The sequence below is a fragment of the Pezoporus occidentalis genome, unplaced genomic scaffold (genome assembly GCF_034315485.1).
Source record: "Pezoporus occidentalis ecotype Australia unplaced genomic scaffold, CSIRO_AGI_Poc_V1 ctg259, whole genome shotgun sequence".
Taxonomy (NCBI): Eukaryota; Metazoa; Chordata; class Aves; order Psittaciformes; family Psittacidae; genus Pezoporus; species Pezoporus occidentalis.
The window spans coordinates 533048-551510 of NW_026914491.1; the positions used below are offsets into that span (position 1 = coordinate 533048).

Sequence of the window (18463 nt, forward strand, 5' to 3'; positions counted from 1 at the left end):
TTTAAAAGTGAAAAATAGAGTTTTTATTCAGTGCTTGCACAGTTAACTCATGTCAAGGTAATGTCCCATCCCTCACTGCACGATGGCTGCAGCGACAGGAACGGTTATTGAAGCCAATACCTTGCTTTACCTATGCAGTAGGTTATATGCAGTATATATTCCTAGAGCTATGAATAGCTCTGTTATGTATGTAGCATATAAACAGCTTTGTGCTCACAGTGTACAATCTTTCTGTACCGACTGCAGTCAGAGGATTGCAACGGCACGTGTGAGCACACAGAGGTGCCATCAGTGCTGGAGAGGGCTGTTCTGCTCTTTGGTTTATGAGATCCGCCCTGCGGCCGGGGCTCTTGGTGCTGCAGGAGGAGAAGGAAGGGGCTGGCTCGGGGGTCTCTGCTGCTCCCAGGCTGGTGCCCCCGGTTCCCCTCTCCTGCAGCACCCAGAGCCGTGGCTTTGGGCTGGGCTTTGGCCATCGTCCGTCCTCCCACCGCTGGGACCGGCTTGAGCTAAAGCGAGCTGGGGGCCGGCGAGCCCCGGGCTGGGGGTGCAGGGTCTCTGCAGCGGGTGCCCTGGGGCCGCTCACTTGGGCTGGGGCGCGATGATAACGTTGCGGTAGCCCTTGACCCCCATCAGTTTGTCGCTCTCGAAGTCCACCATCAGCTTGTGCAGCCCCGCCTGGGGGGGCACGAAATCCACCCGGAACCTGGCCTCCTCCTGCGGCTCCACAGGCTCCTCACTGGGGTCAGCGGAATGGACAGGGGTCAGTGGGGTGCCCCGTCACCCTCCCTGTGCCCCGTCACCTCCCTGCACCCCCATCACCCTCCCTGTGCCCCATCACCCTCCCTGTGCTCCATCACCCTCCCTGTGCCCCATCACCCTCCCTGCATCCCCGTCACCCTCCCTGCGCCCTGTCACCCTCCCTGCACCCCCATCACCCTCCCTGCACCCCCATCACCCTCCCTACGCCTTCAGTGCTGGGAAGCGGAGCCCCCCATGGTGCAGCCAAGCCCCTCCCCAGCAGAGCTGCTCTGAGCCCCCACATCCCTCAGGGACCAGCGCAGCTGCAGCTCCCACTGTCCCCATAGCAGAGCCAGGCCCCAGGGCTGCCCTCCGGGGAGGGCTCTGGGCACAGAAATCCACCCGCCCCCATTGCCGGTGGGAAGGAGAAGCTCTCACAGCTCCTTGATCCGCTGCCCGTTGGTGAGCCCGGCGCCCTCCACCACGAACACGCAGTTGTGCAGGGGCGCTGCGAGGGGGTTCACCACGCTGACCTCGGCCACCAGCTTCCTGTTCTGCATCGGCTCCCCTAAGATCTGCAGGCAGGAGGGGTTGGAGCCAGCACCGCCATGGTCGGGAGCTGCGGGGCTCCCCCTGCCCTGAGCCTGGTGCGGCTGAGCCGGGCCCCTGCACATGCAGGTCCCTGCGGATGCGGGCCCTGCTGCACCAGCCCCAGGGCTCTGGTCACTGGGCCCAACCCCATCGGGAAAAATCCTCCCCCAAAACCCGCCTGTGTCCTTACCCTGATCTTGATCTCCGGGTTCTTGATGTAGACATCCCTGATGGCCACGATGACGTCGCCGCTCTGGTACTCGGTCAGGAGAGCCACCACCTTGATGAGGTTGTCCTGGGTCAGGCTCTCCCCGTACTTCTCGTACAGGATGCGCAGGGGCACGCTCCTCTCTGGAGGGGAAGCAGAGCGGGCTCAGGGCTCACCCGTGGCCCTGCACTGGCTGCAGTGGGGTGCTCAGGGCTCCTCAGGAGCTTCTCCATGTGCCTCGCCAGGTCACGGTGGAGCTGGGTCCCTGCAGAACTGTGGGGCAGGGGCACCATGGGGAGGGCAGCCCAGGGGCTTCTCCAGCCCTTTGCAGCCCCATTCCCTGGCAGCCTCCTGCGCTCAGCCCTGAGCAGTGTTTACCCCAAAGCCCTTTGGGGACGGGGCTGTTGGGTGCAGGGGGAAGGCAGCTGGAGGCAGCTGCAGAGCCTGGGGCAGGGCCCTGGGGATGCTGTGACTGCTGGAAGCGAATCCCAACATTCCCAGGGCAGGATGTGAAGTGCTCAGCATCAACTGAGGCTGCATGGAGAGGGATGGGTCCAGCACTGCTCCAGCTGGGTGCAGGGGCTCCCTAAGGGGTGCAGTCTGGGTTCCTGGGGTCTGTATTCCAAGGCAGGAGCTGGGGGGAGAGGCCTCAGGGGCTTGGATTCAAGCTTCAGGGAAAGTGATGTTGGATTTAGTGGAGCAGGGACATTCGTTATTCCCTTAATCCAGCTCAGCGAACACGGAGCGCTGAGCACTGCATTTGTCACTGGCCCGGCTAAGAGGATCTTGGCACCGCGCTGATTGCGGGCAGCGGATGCGGATCCCGCTTCCAAGCCCTGACGGCTCAGTGGAGAACTGACATAAACCAAGGTAGGAGGCGGCTGCACCGGTTCGTGACTGCAGCAAAGGAAGCGCCGGGGCCACCCAGGGAGGAGCCACCGAGAGCCCCAGCGCGGCTGCGACCTCCTGGCACTGAAGCGGCGCCCGCAGCTCCCCTGGATGGGACCGGGCTGAGCCGGGGTCATTCCCGCTCCTCCTGCCCATGGGAAGCCCCCCGGAGGTGCAGCCTGGGGGTCCCTGCCCCGTGCCCCGGGGCTGCAGCTGAACACGGGAATGTCGCTGGCCCGGCCCCAGCCCTGCCCTGGCCGTGGGCACGTCCCTCACCTGCGTGGGGCTCCAGGCTAAGGTTGAGCAGGTCCTTCATCCCGCACTGCGGCCCCACGGCGCCGCGGGAGCTGGCGGTGCGAGCGCACAGCAGGAGCCGGCAGCCGCGCTCCGTGTCCGTGTTGTTGCTCACCACGGCGAAGACGTCGAAGTCGCAGCCGTTGTTCGCGCCCTCTGACAGCTTGATCTTGAGGTGCAGGCCCTCGTCCTCCTCCCTGAGGGAGCTCGTCTCGTGCTCTGCCTTCGCAAACACCTCTCTCTCCTTTTCAGACCCTGCAGGGCACAGAAAACTGTGGTTCCAGGGAGGGGATGGCCCTGCTGCAGCTGCAGTAAGGATTCATTTCCCCACTCCTTTTCCCAACATCGCCCAGTGCCGCCCGTACCCTCGGGGTACTTGTAGGTGTGGGTGATGTCCTCCCTGCTGTCCCTGCCCACGCTCTTGGTGCTGATGTTCTTCCCCACAACCGAGGAGTGGATGCTCTTCTTCTGCGACCCGTCGTGCTGCACCACCCAGTACACCACGTCCGCGTTCACCTCCGCGAAGATGAAGGGGACGTCGTACTTCAGGCGCAGGTCGCCCTCCTTGATGGCTCTGACGGGAGCCGGCCCACAGCAGAAAACCCCTGCGGGGACCGGAGCCGCCATCACCACCCGATGCGGTTGCAGTGGGGGGAGCCCCGCAGCGTGGGGCTGGCGGGAGCACCTGCACGGTGCACGCGGTACCTTCGCTCTTCTCCTGCGGTGTGGGGTCCAGTGCCTGCCACCCATCATAGCCGGGTGCCAGGTCTGGACGGGCCATCCAGGACTCCACCCAGCAGTGGAAGTTCCTGCAAGGGAAGCCAGGACAACGGGGTCTCAGCCTCCCCGATCAGGCTCCAGGGAAGGGGCAAATGCTGCCCCGGGGGTGGGCAGGGGGGACCCACCAGATCATGTCCCTGGAGCGCCTGTCCTCCTCCCCGGTCTCGTTGAGGTAGCGGTCAATGACCAGGTTGCCGTTGGTGTCGTGGGCTGAGTTGTAGTTGGTCACCACCCGAGTGGGGACCCCCAGGCACCGCATGACTGCGGGAGCAGGGCAGGGTGAGGTGGGGCCCTGGGGTTACGTGGATGCCGTCCCACAGAGCCCCAGCTTTGCACAGCTCCTGCCCTTCCCTTCCCCCTCGGTGGGGCTTCCCGGGACAGGCCCTGGGACGAGCCAGTTCCCAGTCATGCAGGACCCCATGCGGGCAGCAGCACGCTCCAGCCTCTGACTGCATCCTGCAGCTGCCTCGTGCTGCACGCGGGGCTCCCAGGGTCAGGGGTGGTTGTAACACTGCAGAGGACGCTGCAGGCGGCTGCGAGCCCGGCAATCCCACTGCAGTTTTCTGCTGTTCCTGTCCCCCAGAAAGGACCTCGTGTATCTGTGAGGTCTGAACGCCCGCACACGAGCGCAGCCCCACGAGTGCTCCTTTTGCTCGGAGTGGAACCGTGCGAGTGCGTGCGCACGGCTCGGCAGCAGCAGCCCTGGGGGTTTTCTTCCCTTTTGCCCCGGCCCGGTGCCCCACGGCAGTGAAATCCCCTTGTCTCTGCGGGTTCAGCACTATCGCAACTTGACCTTAAAGCCATTTCCCTCCGCCGCGCCGAGCCTCCAGCCCTCCCCCTCCGCAGGCAGCGCTAATTGCGGAGCCAGAGCCCTCCTTATCTTGTTTTCCCTCCGTTTCCTGACAGCCCAGAGCTGAACTGCAAAGCACCGCTGCAGGCTGACGGCAACCAGCGCCTGCTGCAGCACAGCATCTGCTCTCACCGGTACACGCCACGGCAGCGAACACCCAGCACTGCCCGTACTTGACCGGCTGGCACCCGAAGTTGTTCCACCTCTTGAGAATGTCCACGCTCCCGATCCAGGCCATCGGGCTCATCCCATCCTCATAATGGTTGTCCCAGCGCCCCGCCAGCACCCCCCGGTCCTCGTCGTTACAGTTCACCTGCGGCAGGACAGGAGAGGCTGTGGTGGATGGTGATGGATAAGTGCTGGATGGGTGCTGGGAATGGAGGGGCAGGAGCCGGCTGGTGAGGGGGGAGCCGTGCCCCCCCCAGCTCACACACGCTGTCACCCCATCCTGCAGCCCTGCAAGAGCTCCCTGGGATGCAGGCAGCCATGGTACAAGAGAGTGCAGTGGTGCATTCATCTGCAGCCGCCTGCATCCCGGTGTGCTGGGGATGCACAGGGGATAGGAAGGTGGATGGAGAGGCCAGAACTGGGTTCGCTGAGTGGGGATGGATTTTACAGACACATCCTCCTGCCCGGGAGTCTGGCTGTGTCTGCCACCTGCAGCCGCCAGCGCGGAGCAGAGGCTGCTCCCTGGGTGGTGTGTGCCCACTTCTGCTGATTCTCTCCTCTTAAAAGGCTTTACACACTTATGGGATGCAAGAGCAAGGGAGAGGCTGTGGCGGGACTCACCATGGCGCTCACCACCCTGCCGATGTATGCGGGGTCATTGCGGCGGGAGCAATCCTTGTTCTGGTCCCTCAGGAATTTGGGGTTTGTGTCCAGCAGCTTCAGGCAGATGGACAAGATCTCATCCTCGAACTGGTGCAGAGCAGGGAGAAAAGGTGTGTGAGGTCCCCATGGTGACGGGGGCTCTCCTGCCTCCACGGTGGTGGAGGCTCCGCTGCGAAGCCCAAGGGCAGGGGCTGGATCCTGCTTCCTGCAGCCACCAGGCAGGAATCAGGCATGGACCTGACCTCCAGGAAAACCGATGGTGGTGACTCACGGCCCTTCCCTGACGGATCCCATGAGCACCCCTGGCTCCCAACAGCACAGCTGGAGCTCAGGGAGGTGTCCAGGGCTCCCCTGCACTGGGGCCCAGCAATGGGGGGCTGCAGTCGGGGCGCAGGCGCTGCCTCATTGGCGCTGCCTTATCGGTGCAGCCGGCACTGCGCCCGGAGCGCGTTATCGGGCACCGGCTCCTGGCACAGCTCCGATAGGAGCTGCAGGGACGCTCCCTCGCGCTGCCCGCTCTGAACTCAGCGCGCCCCTCTTGGAAACGAGACCTCGGTTTGCTTGCCCCACGGATGGGCTGGATCCTCCCAGGGCGCTGCCTTTGGGGGGCTCCAGCCCCCACGTTCTGCAGTGCCAGGGATGGTGCTGGGCTTGGCCAGGGGGTCCCGTCCCGCTCACCTGGCCGAAGTTCCAGGGGGTGGAGGTGATGTAGTCGCGGGTGCCCTGGTAGATGAGCCCCTGCTGGGACAGGACGTACTCGCGGCGCTCATCCTCATCCCGCAGGAAAACCGTGTCCTCTGTGGGGGAGCGAGAGATGGGGATAGGGCCCTGCCTCGCGCCCCCCGGCCCCGCGCAGGGTCATCCCCCCCAGGGTTGTGCTGGGCAGTGACTGGGGATGGAGCTGCTGGGAAATGAGGCAACAGGGGCTGGAAATGCTCCCGTCCGAAAACGCTTCTGGAGAATTTCAGTCCAGTTTGATCTGAGGACAGGAAATTGTCATCAGGCCTGTGCTTTCCTGTCCCATTCTTTCGCTTTCTTTCCTCACTTTTGTTTTATGGAGTCGGGTCTTTTCCCAGGGGGGAAACCTCCCTGGTGGGAGAAGTTAGCAATGGGAACCAGGAGCACTGTTTGGGATCGCAGCACAGCCGTTACTGCTGGGAAAACCCCATTTACTGGAAGTGCTTCCAGAACAAAGCCCAGAACGTGCACCCCAGCACCAGCCCTGGGCGAGCGAAGCTTCCTAAAGCCCCTTATCTCTGCGGAGCCAGCTCGGAGCGTTTGGGATGCAGGAAACCGGCCGGGAGAGGTGGGAGCACCGGGCGGCCTCCCGGGGCACAGGAAGGATGTGGATAGATGGAAACCCCGCTGGCTCTTGCCCAGGGCCGTTAAACCTGCAGCTCTGAGCTGCCCTTCTGTCAGGACGCCCCCGTTCCACCGGGTCACTGACACTGGGGAACACCCAGTGCTGGTCCCTGAGCACACAGCGGGGGCTCCACCCGGGGGTGGTGGGGCCAGGACAAGTGAGGGCAATTAGGAGCAATTAGGGCAATGAGGCTTTTCTTCCGCCCACCCACCCAGGAGCTGCTGCCGGCGCCTGCTCAGGGCTTGGTATCAGCACTGCAGAGGTGAGTTCCTGCGGGGCACTGGGGCTGCTGGGATGCGGCGTTGGGTGTTTGGGTGCTGGCAAAGGGGCTGCACGGGTCCTGGGGTGGGGGACGGGGCTCAAGGCCCCCGACCTGCTGCAGGGACCACGTGGAGGTTGAAGCAAAGTGCGGGTTTCTGCTTGGACCCGAGCTCAGGGCAGGGCTGTTGGTCTGCAGCAGTGGAAGGTGCACAGGGATGCTCATGTGGGAACCTCCAGCATCGGAGGTGACGCCTCACCTGGGTGCCAGGGGTTAAAGAGCAGCACAAAGTCCCCAAGGATGTAGCTGGAGCCCTGGTACCCTGTGGAGGCCTCCAGGGTCAGGCTGTAGCGGCCGACGCGGGCACTGGTGGGGGAGCAGAGAGAGACCGAGAGGGAATCCTCGTCCTGCTGCTGCATCACGGCGCTCCAGCCCGATTCCTCCGGGAAGTCGGTCATGGCAAAGTGGGACCTGGTTCCCGACGTCTCGATGGGGCAGGGTCCTGCCAGGAAAGCACAATGTCAGCTCTCCCGGTGCTCCAGGGGCCCTGGGAGCCCTGCACCATGCGTGCTGCACAAGGGGACCCACCCCACAAGCACCCCATGATACTGCCGTGCCCTCTCCAGCCTGTGGTGCCTGCCCTGACGTGTGCTCTGGAGCCGGGCACGTTTGCTGCTCGGTTTGTCAGGAACTGGGGCGCGGGCAGCCCGGCCGTGGGAAGCTCTTGTGTGTCCCTTGCTGTTTGGGAAGGGACAGAGCAAGGGCCTCTCCCCACGGGTGCTCCAGGGCCAGAGAGCACAGCCCCTGGTGCTCAGCGGGGAGCTGCCAGCTCCCTGTGCCCGTGCATTCCGCTCCTGCCGCACCCCCGGGCCCAACCCCCGAGCCCGTCCGTGGGGTGCTCTCGGCAGGGGCCCCGCTCCGTGCGCACCGCCTCAGGCGTTGCTGCAGACGTGGGGATTACATCAGTGTCCGGCGCTGGAGGGAGCCGAGGACAGCGCGATCCCTGCGCCCGTCCAAGCCACCTGCGCCCCGCCGGCTCCAAGCCCTGCTCCGGGGCTGGCCCCGGCCCCGGCCCCGGCCAAGCGCGGCTCCCGGCGGTGCCGGTGCGCGGGCAGAGCCGGCCGGGGCCGCGGCGCTGCTGCTCCCCTCGCCCGGGCAGACACGGGGCTGGTCCCCTGCCAGCCCTGGCCGCAGCGTGGGCCGGGCGCCAGCGAGGCACCAAAAATACTGATGAACTCATGAGTGACACAGTTTCTCCTTCTGGGGAGGCCGAGTTGAGCAAACCCCGTCCTTAGAGCAAGGGCCAGTCTGGAGCCGTCATGGGGATGGGCAGCCATGGAGACCTGCCTCCTCCTCCTCCTCTTCCTCCCCCTGGCTCCCCCCTCCCTGCCTGCAAAGCCAGCAGCGTCCCTGCGGGGCCCCAAGAGCCTGAGCAGGGCTCTTCAAGCACCGCTTTAGAAATACGGGCTCTGTTCTTGCACGGAGCTCTTCCTCTCTTTGCTGTGGGAGGTGGCACTTGGCGTAGTGGCATCACTGTCTGGGGGGGGGGGGGGGCAGGCCTGGCAGCCCCTGACCCAACGGGCCTGTGGGTCTGGCATGGGATGGGATGTGCTGGGATCACCTCCGGTGTGGCACCATGCACCTGTGTGAGAGCCAAAGCACCTTTGCCCCCGTTGCACAGCAGAGCTTCCCACTTGCAAAACCAGCTTGGGACTGCCTGGGATGCAGCACGACCTTGTCACAGTGCAGAGAGCCCTGCATGGCTGCTCTGGCACTGGAGGCAACAGGGAGCTGCTGGTTTAGGTTCAGGTTCATGTCTGTCACCCCATGGTGGGACTGGAGTGAGGAAACCCAGGAGCAGTTTCACTTTGCGTTCTGGCCTGGCTGCAGCCCCAAAATAACTATTACCCAAGGAAGAGTTTCATCTCCCCTGTGCCCTGAGCTGGCGGAGGCCAAGCCCCTGCCCACTGGTTGTGCCCAGCTCTGGCCACAGGAGCAGTCCCAAATGTCACTGCTGCCACTGGGGCTGCAGCAGGAGAAGCCCCTAAAGTGGGGCCATAGGGAGCCACTGGATGCTGCTCCTGGGTACCAGCTCTAGCACCACTCGGGGGCTGCAGCAAGGCCAGGTGCTTGGGGGGCTCAGTGGGAACATTTCCATACTCCAGGTTTTCTGTTTCCTGAGCAGACTGGTCTGGGGATGTCTGAGTGATGGGGGCCGGGGCTGCTGTGTCAGGAGACCCTCAGCAAAACTCCTGTTCCTGAAAAGATTTGCTTTTGCTGGTGTTTCTCAGCAGGGTGAGAGATGTGGTGCAGCCTTGCGCCTGGCTTGGCCACGGGGAGAGGAGGCTTTTTGGTGTATGTATTGCTTCCCTTCAGCTGCCTTGGTACAAAAGCCATGCTCAGCACTGGGCTGGGATGGGGGGACAGGGGCTGTGAGATGGGGCAGGTGCCCCCGTGCAGCGCTGTGATCCCGGGGCAGCTCGCTCGGGGCATGGTGCCACTCACCTGTCTCCACATTGAAGGCCAGTTTGTCCACCCCGTCCTCATAAGCCCTGCCCGAGAAGCGCAGGGTGATGGTGAAGGGCTGCCCGCGCCGCACCACCAGCTGCTGCCCGCACATCTCCGCCGTGCGGTGCTCCTGCCTGTTGCGCTCGCTCTGCAGGTCCCACGTCTCCAGCACCAGATCTGCAAAGGCAGCAGCAGGTTCAGATCCTCCCTGTGCCCGGTGCTGGCAGACAGGATCGCTATGGCCCCCTACCCCGGGGTTCGGGCCTTGGTGCGGGGGTTTGGAGCTGCCCTCCCAGCTGAGTTCTGGGCTCTATTTCTTGCCCCACGGTGCTGCCCTCCACAGTATCACCCCCTAGGATGGGCTCCGTGTGCTGCCCGAGCTGTTCCAGCTCTGTGGCTCCCCGCATCCTGCACTGGAGCAAAGCCCCCAAACCAAATGAGAGCTGCTGAGATGGAAAATGCCAGGGATGCTTCTGATAGCCCTCTGGCAGCGTGCCCTGTTACTGCCCTGTTACTGCTGTTCCTGCTCTATTTGCTGCTGACCAAGTGGCGAGACCGGCTGTAAATCCGGTGGCAAGGAGGGTGTTTGATTGCCGGTCCCAGCGCTCTGCCTCCCAGCCCTGCACGCCGGAGCGGCTGCCAGCCGCGTCCCACCGCCCCAGGCGCTGTGATGCTGTTCATTGTCACTCAGGACCCGTGGCCCCGGGAGGCTCTGCCGGCAGACGGGTTCGTTGCCAGGATAAGCAGAAGCGGTCAGCGCAGGGCACACGGGGGGCTCGGTGCTGACCGTGGGCGATGCTCAGCTCATCGTCCCCGAGCCATGGCTTTCCCTGGCTGAGCCTTTCCCGGTGCCAGCAGTGGTGGTCCCTGAGCCCTCCTCAGGCCACTGCCAGATGGAAACAGCTGCCCTGGCATCACTGTTCCAGAGCTAAATGAAAGCCCTGCTCCAGCTCCCCATGCATGGGGAACCCGCAGTGTGCAGCCGGGCCCATCACCAGTCCCCACTGCACTGTGAGAGCTGCTGTGACAGTGGGACTGGCCATAAATAAGGGCAAGGTCCCTCCAGCCGGTCCATAGGGACCCTGGAGTAGGGACATAGCACAGGGAGTTCCCTTCTCTTGGTAGGCAGAAGCAGGACTGTGCTACTACTGCACATGAGCTATGCGAGCATAAACCTCACTGACAGCCAAGCGTGCTGCAATGAGTGTGGTCAGAGAGCGGGACCGGGGCTCCTCCTCGTCCCAGGGTTATCGTCCCGAGTGGATTCAGCAAAGAGCAGATTTTAAAGTGCAGGTGCCTCCTCCCAAACTGATCCGTGCCGGGATGCGGGCGTGCAGGGGGCAGAGGGGCCCCGGGGACCCCAGACAGGGCTGGGCATCGGGGCAGGGCGATGCCGTCTCGCCCGAGGGCTACATGCCCACCGGTGTCACTCAGCCGTGTCCTGGAGCTTCGGAGGCGGCTCTGGGAGGCCGGGGAGTGCCTCTGCCCCTCGCACCAGCTCCGGAAACCCGCCCTCCTGGAGGTATTTGTGGGACAGCAGCGCTACTTCTGAGCCTCCAGAAACCCTCCTTAAACCAGGGTGGGACGTGGCACACGTCCCCGCTCCCGCTGCCCCCCTCGGCTCCGTTAGCACTGAAAGCTTTAAATAGCACCAAAGTTCATTGTGCAAATACCGCCGGCGCTCTGGAGCTGCGCAGGGGAGGGAGGGACTGGAGCAGACCCTGCACAAACCCGGGCTTGTCCGGTTGAGTCCCGTTCCCTCTCCCCTTTCGCTCCAGCTGGGAGTTCAGTGCTTCACGGCTGAAGGTGCCAGCGGGAAACCTGCGAGGAGGGGGGAGCGTCCCTCTCACCTTCGGCCATGGTGTCCCGGTGCTGGTCTCAGTGATAGTCCCGGTGCTGGTGCTGGTGCGAGTCCTGGTCCCGGTGCTGGTGCGAGTCCTGGTCCCGGTGCTGATCGCGTTCCCAGCGCTGGTCCCGGTGCCCCTCCGCGCCCTGCCCGGCGCTCGCTCCCTTTATACGCGGCGGCCGCGCACACCCCCGCGGCCGGGACGGCGGAGGGCAGAAGGGAAAACAAGGTTTCCAGGAAACGCCGTGCGTGGGTCCCACCTATTCAAACCACCCAAGCGCCCGGTTCCTGCCTCCCCCCTCCCCAGGGCGCAGCCCCTCGCCGCCGCCCCCGGGCCGGGCTGGACCCGCTGCCGGCGGAGAGGAGGGGAAAACGAGCGGAGGGAGGAGAGGGGCTGCGCCGTTCGCACCGAGGTGCCAGAGCTTGGGGAATGTTTTCTCCTTATAAAGTTTCCTTCCCTCCGTGCCTTATCTCCATACCCGGCCATTTCTGGCACGGATACAGCTGCTCGGGATTGCAGCGGCGTCCCTCTTCCCGTAAACGCATCCCTAAAAGACGCAGTGGCCAGAGGGAAGCGTGCTGCAAACCTTGCTGTTGCTCCAGGGCCCGGTGCTGTGGGGCGGTGAGCGGGGAGCAGGGGCTGATGCTTCCCCCAGCAGCTCTCACCCCCCGCATCAGCCACGGGTCTCTGGCCCCATGGAACCACCAGGGGTACCCCCTGGGACCGCCTGCCTTGGCCTGTCCCTCCCTGTGCCCCCCAAGGGTGACCTGACATGCGTGGGTCTGCCCAGCAGGGGCAGAGACCCCACACCTCCATGGGTGCAGTCACAGCAAGGTCTGAGCGTGCTGAGAGCAGACACCCAAGAGAAGCCCCATGCGCTGGGCACTCCCGGTGTGGGTCATGCTATGGGGGCACATGGCTGATTTTGCAGCAGTGCTGCCCTGTTATGGCAGGGGGGCTCTGGAAGGGCAGCATCTCTTGGGAAGGAGCTGAGCTGATGCCGGTGCCGCAGCCATGGCCGGGAGCTGCTCCTGCATCACCACCTGTGGGGGAGGCTGGAGCCAGTGCAGCAAAACCCCACTGGGGGCAAGCTTGGGGCAGCTGGTGGTAACGCAGAAGCTGTCCATGCACTGCTCCACCGTGCTGGGCACCAGGGGCACAGGCGTCCCCTGCCCTGCCGGGGCCGAGGGAGGGCTGGGGGCCGTGGATCCCCCAGCCCCACCAGCAGCTGGTTCTGCCAGCCCCGAGCTGGCCTCGCTCCCAGCACTGCTTCCCGAGTACAGGAGCCTTTGTGGTGATGTGCTGCTGTGTTCGGGCTCACACTGGAGGGTGCAGGGTCTGGCTCTGCCTGTACAAGCCCGTGCTTCCTTACCCAGTGTGACACTTGGATGTGCTTGGTGTGCACACTTGGCCTTGTGGCCCAGACGGGATGTGTTTAATCGGTAACGCGCAGCACGCGGTCCAAAATGGCACCGGCTGCTGCAGAGCCATTGCGAGGAGGCTCTTCCCACTCGCATCAGCAGCAGGAGCGGTTCGTTGCTGTGAGGGGTGTTGGGGTGTTTGGGACCATGTGAGTCGGGTGCTGGTGCTGCTCAGCCTGCAGGGACTCACTTCTGTTGTTTTCTGGCCAAGCACAGAGTGGAAACAACCGTCTGTCCCTGCTCCAGCATCCTGTCAGGAGAGGCAGGGGCTGAGTGCCCGGCTGTCCCCGGGGGTATCCCAGCACCTCAGCGAGGGGAAGCCTCCCTTGTTTCCAGTTTTAGTGTCCACTACCTATGCAGACGCATCTGTCTGCTCAGGCCCTGGGAAATGCTGCCCACGGATGGCCAGCCACACCGGCGGTGCTATTTTTACTCTCCCCAGTAGGACAGGGCTGCATTAAGAGGGTGTTTGTGCTGCTGGATGCCCAAAATACCTCATTTGCTCAAGGTGCCGGGCCGAGGACTGCGCCTCCCCTCGCACCCACCCCGTCCTGGAGCCGCTTCAAAGCGCTGGCTTTGCCCCCCCGGCCCCGCGCGGCAGAGCCCGTGTTTGCTTTGCTGGGTGTGTGCCGGGAGCCGGCAGCGCCCGCACGTCCTGACTCAGGCTCTTGTGCCGGCAGATAAACAGCGCTCAGCGGGGACAGAGTCTTCCCTGTCACCGGCGTCCGAGCCGCCCGCTGCCGGCGCTGCTCCCGCCCCGGAGTGCTCCGAGGGCATGGACGGGGGAGCCGGGTGCTCCTCACCTTGCACACAGCCCTCGGCAGCTGCAGTCCTCGGTGGGGACCCCGGCGTTATCCCACCCCTGAACTGCTGGGTGCTGGGGATGGATCCGGAATGGGGCCAGCAGGGCTGGGCCGGGACCCCGGGGAAAGGTTAAAGGGTGAGAAAGACATTTCTGCCCATGATGATGGGGCCGGTGGGAGCGTTCGTGGCTGACCACAGGGATCCTGCACGTGGGATGCGGCAGTGACCCCTCCCGCACCGGAGCTTGGAGGAGCTCTGCTCTGTGAGCATGGAAAATACTGCACAGCCCTGGGGTAAACCTGAGCTGCTCGTACCTGGAGGGACCGACCGAGGGCGGTGGTGGCAGACAGGGTCTGTGAGGACACCGCACGTGGAGCGAGGAGCTTTTCCTATGGGAGGAGTGGCTTTTCCAAAGAGAAGCAGATGGCTTTCCCAGCTGGCCCCACAGCCGGGTCCAGGCAGCCCGGTGTGCTCCTGTGCTGCAGTCTGGTGGAAGTGTCCCGGCGTGGTTGCAGCATCCTCTGCTCACAAGGAGGGATGTGCTGGTGGTGGCAGATGCTGGCTCATGGCACTGGCTCATGGCACTCGGCATGCACCAAAACAGGGGCTGCTCCTGAGAAATGGCCAGAGCCAAGGAGCTGAACCAGCATCACCCAGAGGGGCAGAGGCCAATAACCAGGTTGTGGGGACAGCCCTGGGGCAAGGTGCTTCTGAGCGGAGCTGAGGAGGAATTTGTTACACCCCGTCCTTGTTCTTGGGCCAAGTCTGTGCTTTTATGCAAGAGAACCACAACCCCCTCCCGTGTCTCATGATAAATCCTTTCCTGAGAGCTGGGGCAGGATTTTCCCACTGCCCTGGTCCAGGCATGAGGCAGCCCCATCCCACAGCCCCAGGGCAAAGGTACCTGTGGGCAGCAGCAGTGATGCGACCAGAGACGAGTGCCAGTGGCCCCAGGGTGGGTGTGAGGCCTGTCCCTTGCTGGGCACAGGAGGGTGCTGCCAGGGGAGCTGTGAGCAGGGATAAGGCGCTTGGCAGCCTGAGCGGGTTGAACCTGGCGTGAGCTGAATTCCAGTCTCCCGGTGCCATTTCCCAGCAGTTTTCTGGACCCCACCCAGCTCCCCTGCTCCCGTTGTGCCGGTTCCACCGCCCGGCTGCGGACAGGCTCCGGTGGGTGTCGTGGGAGGGAAACCAGAGGGGTCTGCGCTTCCCAGCATGGTGCATCGCGTGCGCGGGTTGCTGGGCGAGCGCACGGGTCCGGATGTCAGTGCCTGAGGCTGTGATTCCCACAGGGCTCACACGCGAGGGATGCGCTTCCCGTGGTCCCCGCCTGTCCTCTCAGCGCCGTCACACTGGTGTTTTCCAGCAGTCCCTCAGGATGGGGCAGAGCTGGGGTTCAGCCCTGCCTGCCTCGGAGCACACTGCCCTTACCATCCACCCTTGGAGCTCGACCCCTTGGCGTTACCTTTCACCCTTCCTGTTTTCCCAAAGGAAAACCAGTTCCAAAGCATTGCTCCTTTCTTCGGGGGTTCATTTCTTATGGCCACCCCGCAGCTCCCCAGGAGCTTGATGATGGCTGAGACCTGAGTTTGCTCTGTTAGAACAGGAGCTTGGAGGTAAGGAAGCTGCTTTGGGACACCTGTGCCTGCAGCTGCTTCCAGCCCCCTGGTGAAGCCAAGGATGTTGCTTCATGTTGTGGCTGTTCAGCCTCTTGCCCCAAGGGCTCCCTCTGTTTACCTGCTGGAACCCGGTGTCCCGGTCACCCCCGGGAGGGCAGATCCAGGCACGATGGTGTTTCCTCTGCGCCGGGGCCAAGCCTTCATCCTGCACTTTGAAGCGCCCGTGGCTGTTTGCGGCTGAGCCCCGTGCCAGGAGCTGTCATCACGGGAAGGGGCCCGTGGCAGCTCCACTGGCACCAGAGCCGATGGGGGCCCTGACGGGGGGTTCATGTCCTGTTCGTGGTTGTTCCTGTGCCACCCATCACCTGTGCCAGTCTCCTCACCCGGGTGAGGGCAGGGCCACGGCTCTGGCTGGGAGCGTGGCTGCCCCAGTGCCTCTTGTCCAGCCCATTTCTTCCTTCCCCTTCCCTCCATGTCACTGTGGTTGATCTCTGTCTCTCCTGCCCCCACAGTCTGGAGGGCAGGGCTTGATGGGAACTTGGCAGTGAGGAGGAGGATGAAGAGGAAGCAGAAGACAGTGGTCTTCCAGTAAAGAGAGCTTACAAGAGGCCTGGAGAGGGGTTTTGGACAACAGCAGGTAAGGACAGGCCAAGGGGAATGGCTTTAACCTGCCTGAGGGGAGACTGAGCTGAGCTCTGAGGCAGAAGCTCTTCCCTGTGAGGGTGCTGAGGCGCTGGCACAGGGTGCCCAGAGAAGCTGTGGCTGCCCCATCCCTGGCAGTGCTCAAGGCCAGGTTGGACACAGGGGCTTGGAGCAAACTGCTCCAGTGGAAGGGGTCCCTGCCTGTGGCAGGGGTTGGAGCTGGAGGAGCTTTAAGGTCCCTTCCAACCCAAACCACTCTGGTTCTGTGAGTTGCCAACGATGGACAGAGCTGCCTGCTCAGTGCTGCGGGGGAAAGCTGCCCTTGAGAACAGGGGGACAGTGCCCGGAGCTGGGGTCCTCCCCAGACCCACAGCCCATCCCTGGCTCCAGGCAGCGTTTGGCATCTTCTGCATTGATCAGTTATTGCCTCTTTTCCTTTGGAAGGAAGCCTTTCCTGGGCATTGCAGAGCCCGTCGAGGGGCTGGACTGGCTGCGGTTCCCCTGACATAACTCCAGCACTTGCCTTTCCTGAAAGGCTACAGCTTAATTGGGCAGACCCGGAGCCATAAATTACGTGCTGAGGGACCAGCAATTGTGCAATATTGTTGCAAAACCCCTTTTTGGTGGGAGGCATCGGCTGTGGTGTGGGGCAGCCAAGGGCTCCTCCAGGAAACGCTTCACCCTCCAGCGAGGGGCCGGAAATTCTCCTTCTGTTATCAGATAATCTCAGGATTTGCAAAATATCCTTTTTTTTTTTTTCTTTTGGAAGAAGACCAGGAAAGTCATTGCTTTAGTCAGAAAATCTGAATTCCATCTGGAATTCCATGCTGGAAGATGATTGTTTCTCCATGGCAAAGTGCTGTTCCTCCTTTCCTAGAAACCGAAAAAGTCCCAACTTTTCCTTTCCAAAGCTCTCCTGGCTATTTAAACACAGGTCAAATGAAGGGTGGTGAGCACCCCCTTCATTTCAGTGTGGAAGCTAAAGCAGACTTTGCTTGCCCCAGTTAAGAGGCAGCTTCCCAACACAGCTGTCGAGCCCAAGGCTCAGCCCCGGCCACTTTTACCCTTCACAGGTTTGGGTCATTTCAGCCTCTGACCTTGTATCACCACTGGAAACGGCACAGGAGAATGGCAAAGCATAAACCGTCCTCTGGGGCACTGGAGCTGTTATTCCTAGAAACAGGCAAAGCACTTTGGAATCAATGACATTTTACTCATGGCCGCTGGAGAGGTTTCATCTCCTGAATGATAGGATGGGATAAACGCGATCCCGATCCGGCTGGCACCAGCAGCTCTGTTCGCAGCCTGGCTGGACGGCTCCTGAAGGAATTAGAATAATCAATCCCCCAAATGACAAAAGTATTGATTAGCACTTTAGCCTCTTCCCAGCCTGGCAGCGCTGTGACTCCAGGAGCATCCAGAGCCATGAAAGGCAGCCTCAGCTGTGGATGGGGATGCTCAGCCAGTGACAGCGCAGCCAGGGGTTTGTATGCAATGATGGCAATACTGTTCTCATCCCTCTTCCTTGCTCTTGTTCAATGTGCACAGTGGTTCATTTTTGATACCTATTTAGAATCCTAGAACCATGGATGGTTTGGGTTGGAAGGGACCTTAAAGCTCCTCCAGCTCCAACCCCTGCCACGGGCAGGGACCCCTTCCACTGGAGCAGCTTGCTCCAAGCCCCTGTGTCCAGCCTGGCCTTGAACACCCTTTGAACTCCCTGGACATGGCAGGAGCAGCGGGAGGGATGCTCCCCGTCCTGGTGCTGAGCAAGCTGATGCAGCTCCTCAGCAGCATGGTCAGCCTTTTCCCAGGGACATGAGTTAACATGGACGATGTGTCCAGCCCGCGCGGCACCGCCACAGACCCCGGCTGGGATGTGTGTGCTGTGCTGGTCGCAGGGCTGAGCTCAGCCCCTAACACGGCCTTCCAAAGCCAAGAGTTTGTGAAATGCCAGAAGAGAGTTGGTGTCCAAAGAGGAATTTGGAGGTGTGCTGCTGCTTCAGCGTGCTGCAGAGGCGAGAGTGTAATGGGATGATAGAGCACACCAGCTGCTGGAAGAGCAGAAAATGGAGGCAACTGCCAGGCTGGGATTTAAATGCTTTTGGAGGTAGAACAGACTTGCAGTCTTGCAGTGAGCTGGGTGCCATCCAGATGGGCACGGATTTCACCAGTGTGTGTGGGGATGGGGAGCAGGGACATGTGGATGGATGGAGTGGGGATGGGAGCAGTGATGCTCGGGTGGATGGCATGGGACTCAGACACTGGGATTTCAGTCAAGCAGTGATAGAAGTGCTGCCAGGGAAACTGGGGCTTGTGCTGGAGCAGGTTTGAAAACTGTAAGGAGCAAAGAGCAGAGTGAGTAGGACTGGGAGAAGTGAGGGGCAGGAGGTCCCCAGCCTGGGGAGCCGCTGGGATCAGCCTTCATTAATACTGTGCTAATGACCTGGGCAGGAGCACAGGCTCGGGGGTGCTGGGACCGCAGCCTCCGAGGGGAGCTCAGTGGGGCTTGGCCTGGAGATTTGGCACAAACAAGGCTGAGGGGGGTATGAGTGATGCTCATGAGCGCTGGGATGGGCAAGTGCCCTTTGCCGAGGAGCAGCATCACACAGGGCCGCGAGCCATGACCGTGCCGTGCCTGGGAGGAGGGGAGTGTTTTCTGCAGTGGCCTTTGCAGGAGATGCTGCTGCTTCTCCAGTGTCCCTCGATTAGCTCATGGTGAGCTGCCGGCGGGGGGTGGCGCCGTGCCCTGGCCTGCACCGCCTGTCCCCATCCCAGCATCCCAGCCCAAACAGGCGGGATGCGCCGGGGGGCTGGGATCCC

General features: G+C 62.7%; 1 protein-coding gene across 1 annotated transcript; it reads right to left on the bottom strand.

Annotated features, from left to right (window-relative positions):
- TGM2 (transglutaminase 2) lies at positions 1-11292 on the bottom strand. Its single transcript, XM_062623816.1, has 13 exons — positions 11161-11292; positions 9308-9487; positions 7062-7304; positions 5859-5977; positions 5139-5267; positions 4482-4662; positions 3625-3760; positions 3425-3528; positions 3085-3324; positions 2702-2974; positions 1520-1680; positions 1177-1313; positions 1-736 (listed from the first exon to the last, which is right to left on the bottom strand). The coding sequence occupies exons 1-13, from the start codon at positions 11168-11170 to the stop codon at positions 580-582; spliced, it is 2070 nt and encodes a 689-aa protein (XP_062479800.1). The 5' UTR covers positions 11171-11292; the 3' UTR covers positions 1-579.
- Positions 11293-18463: the final 7171 nt, after the last annotated feature.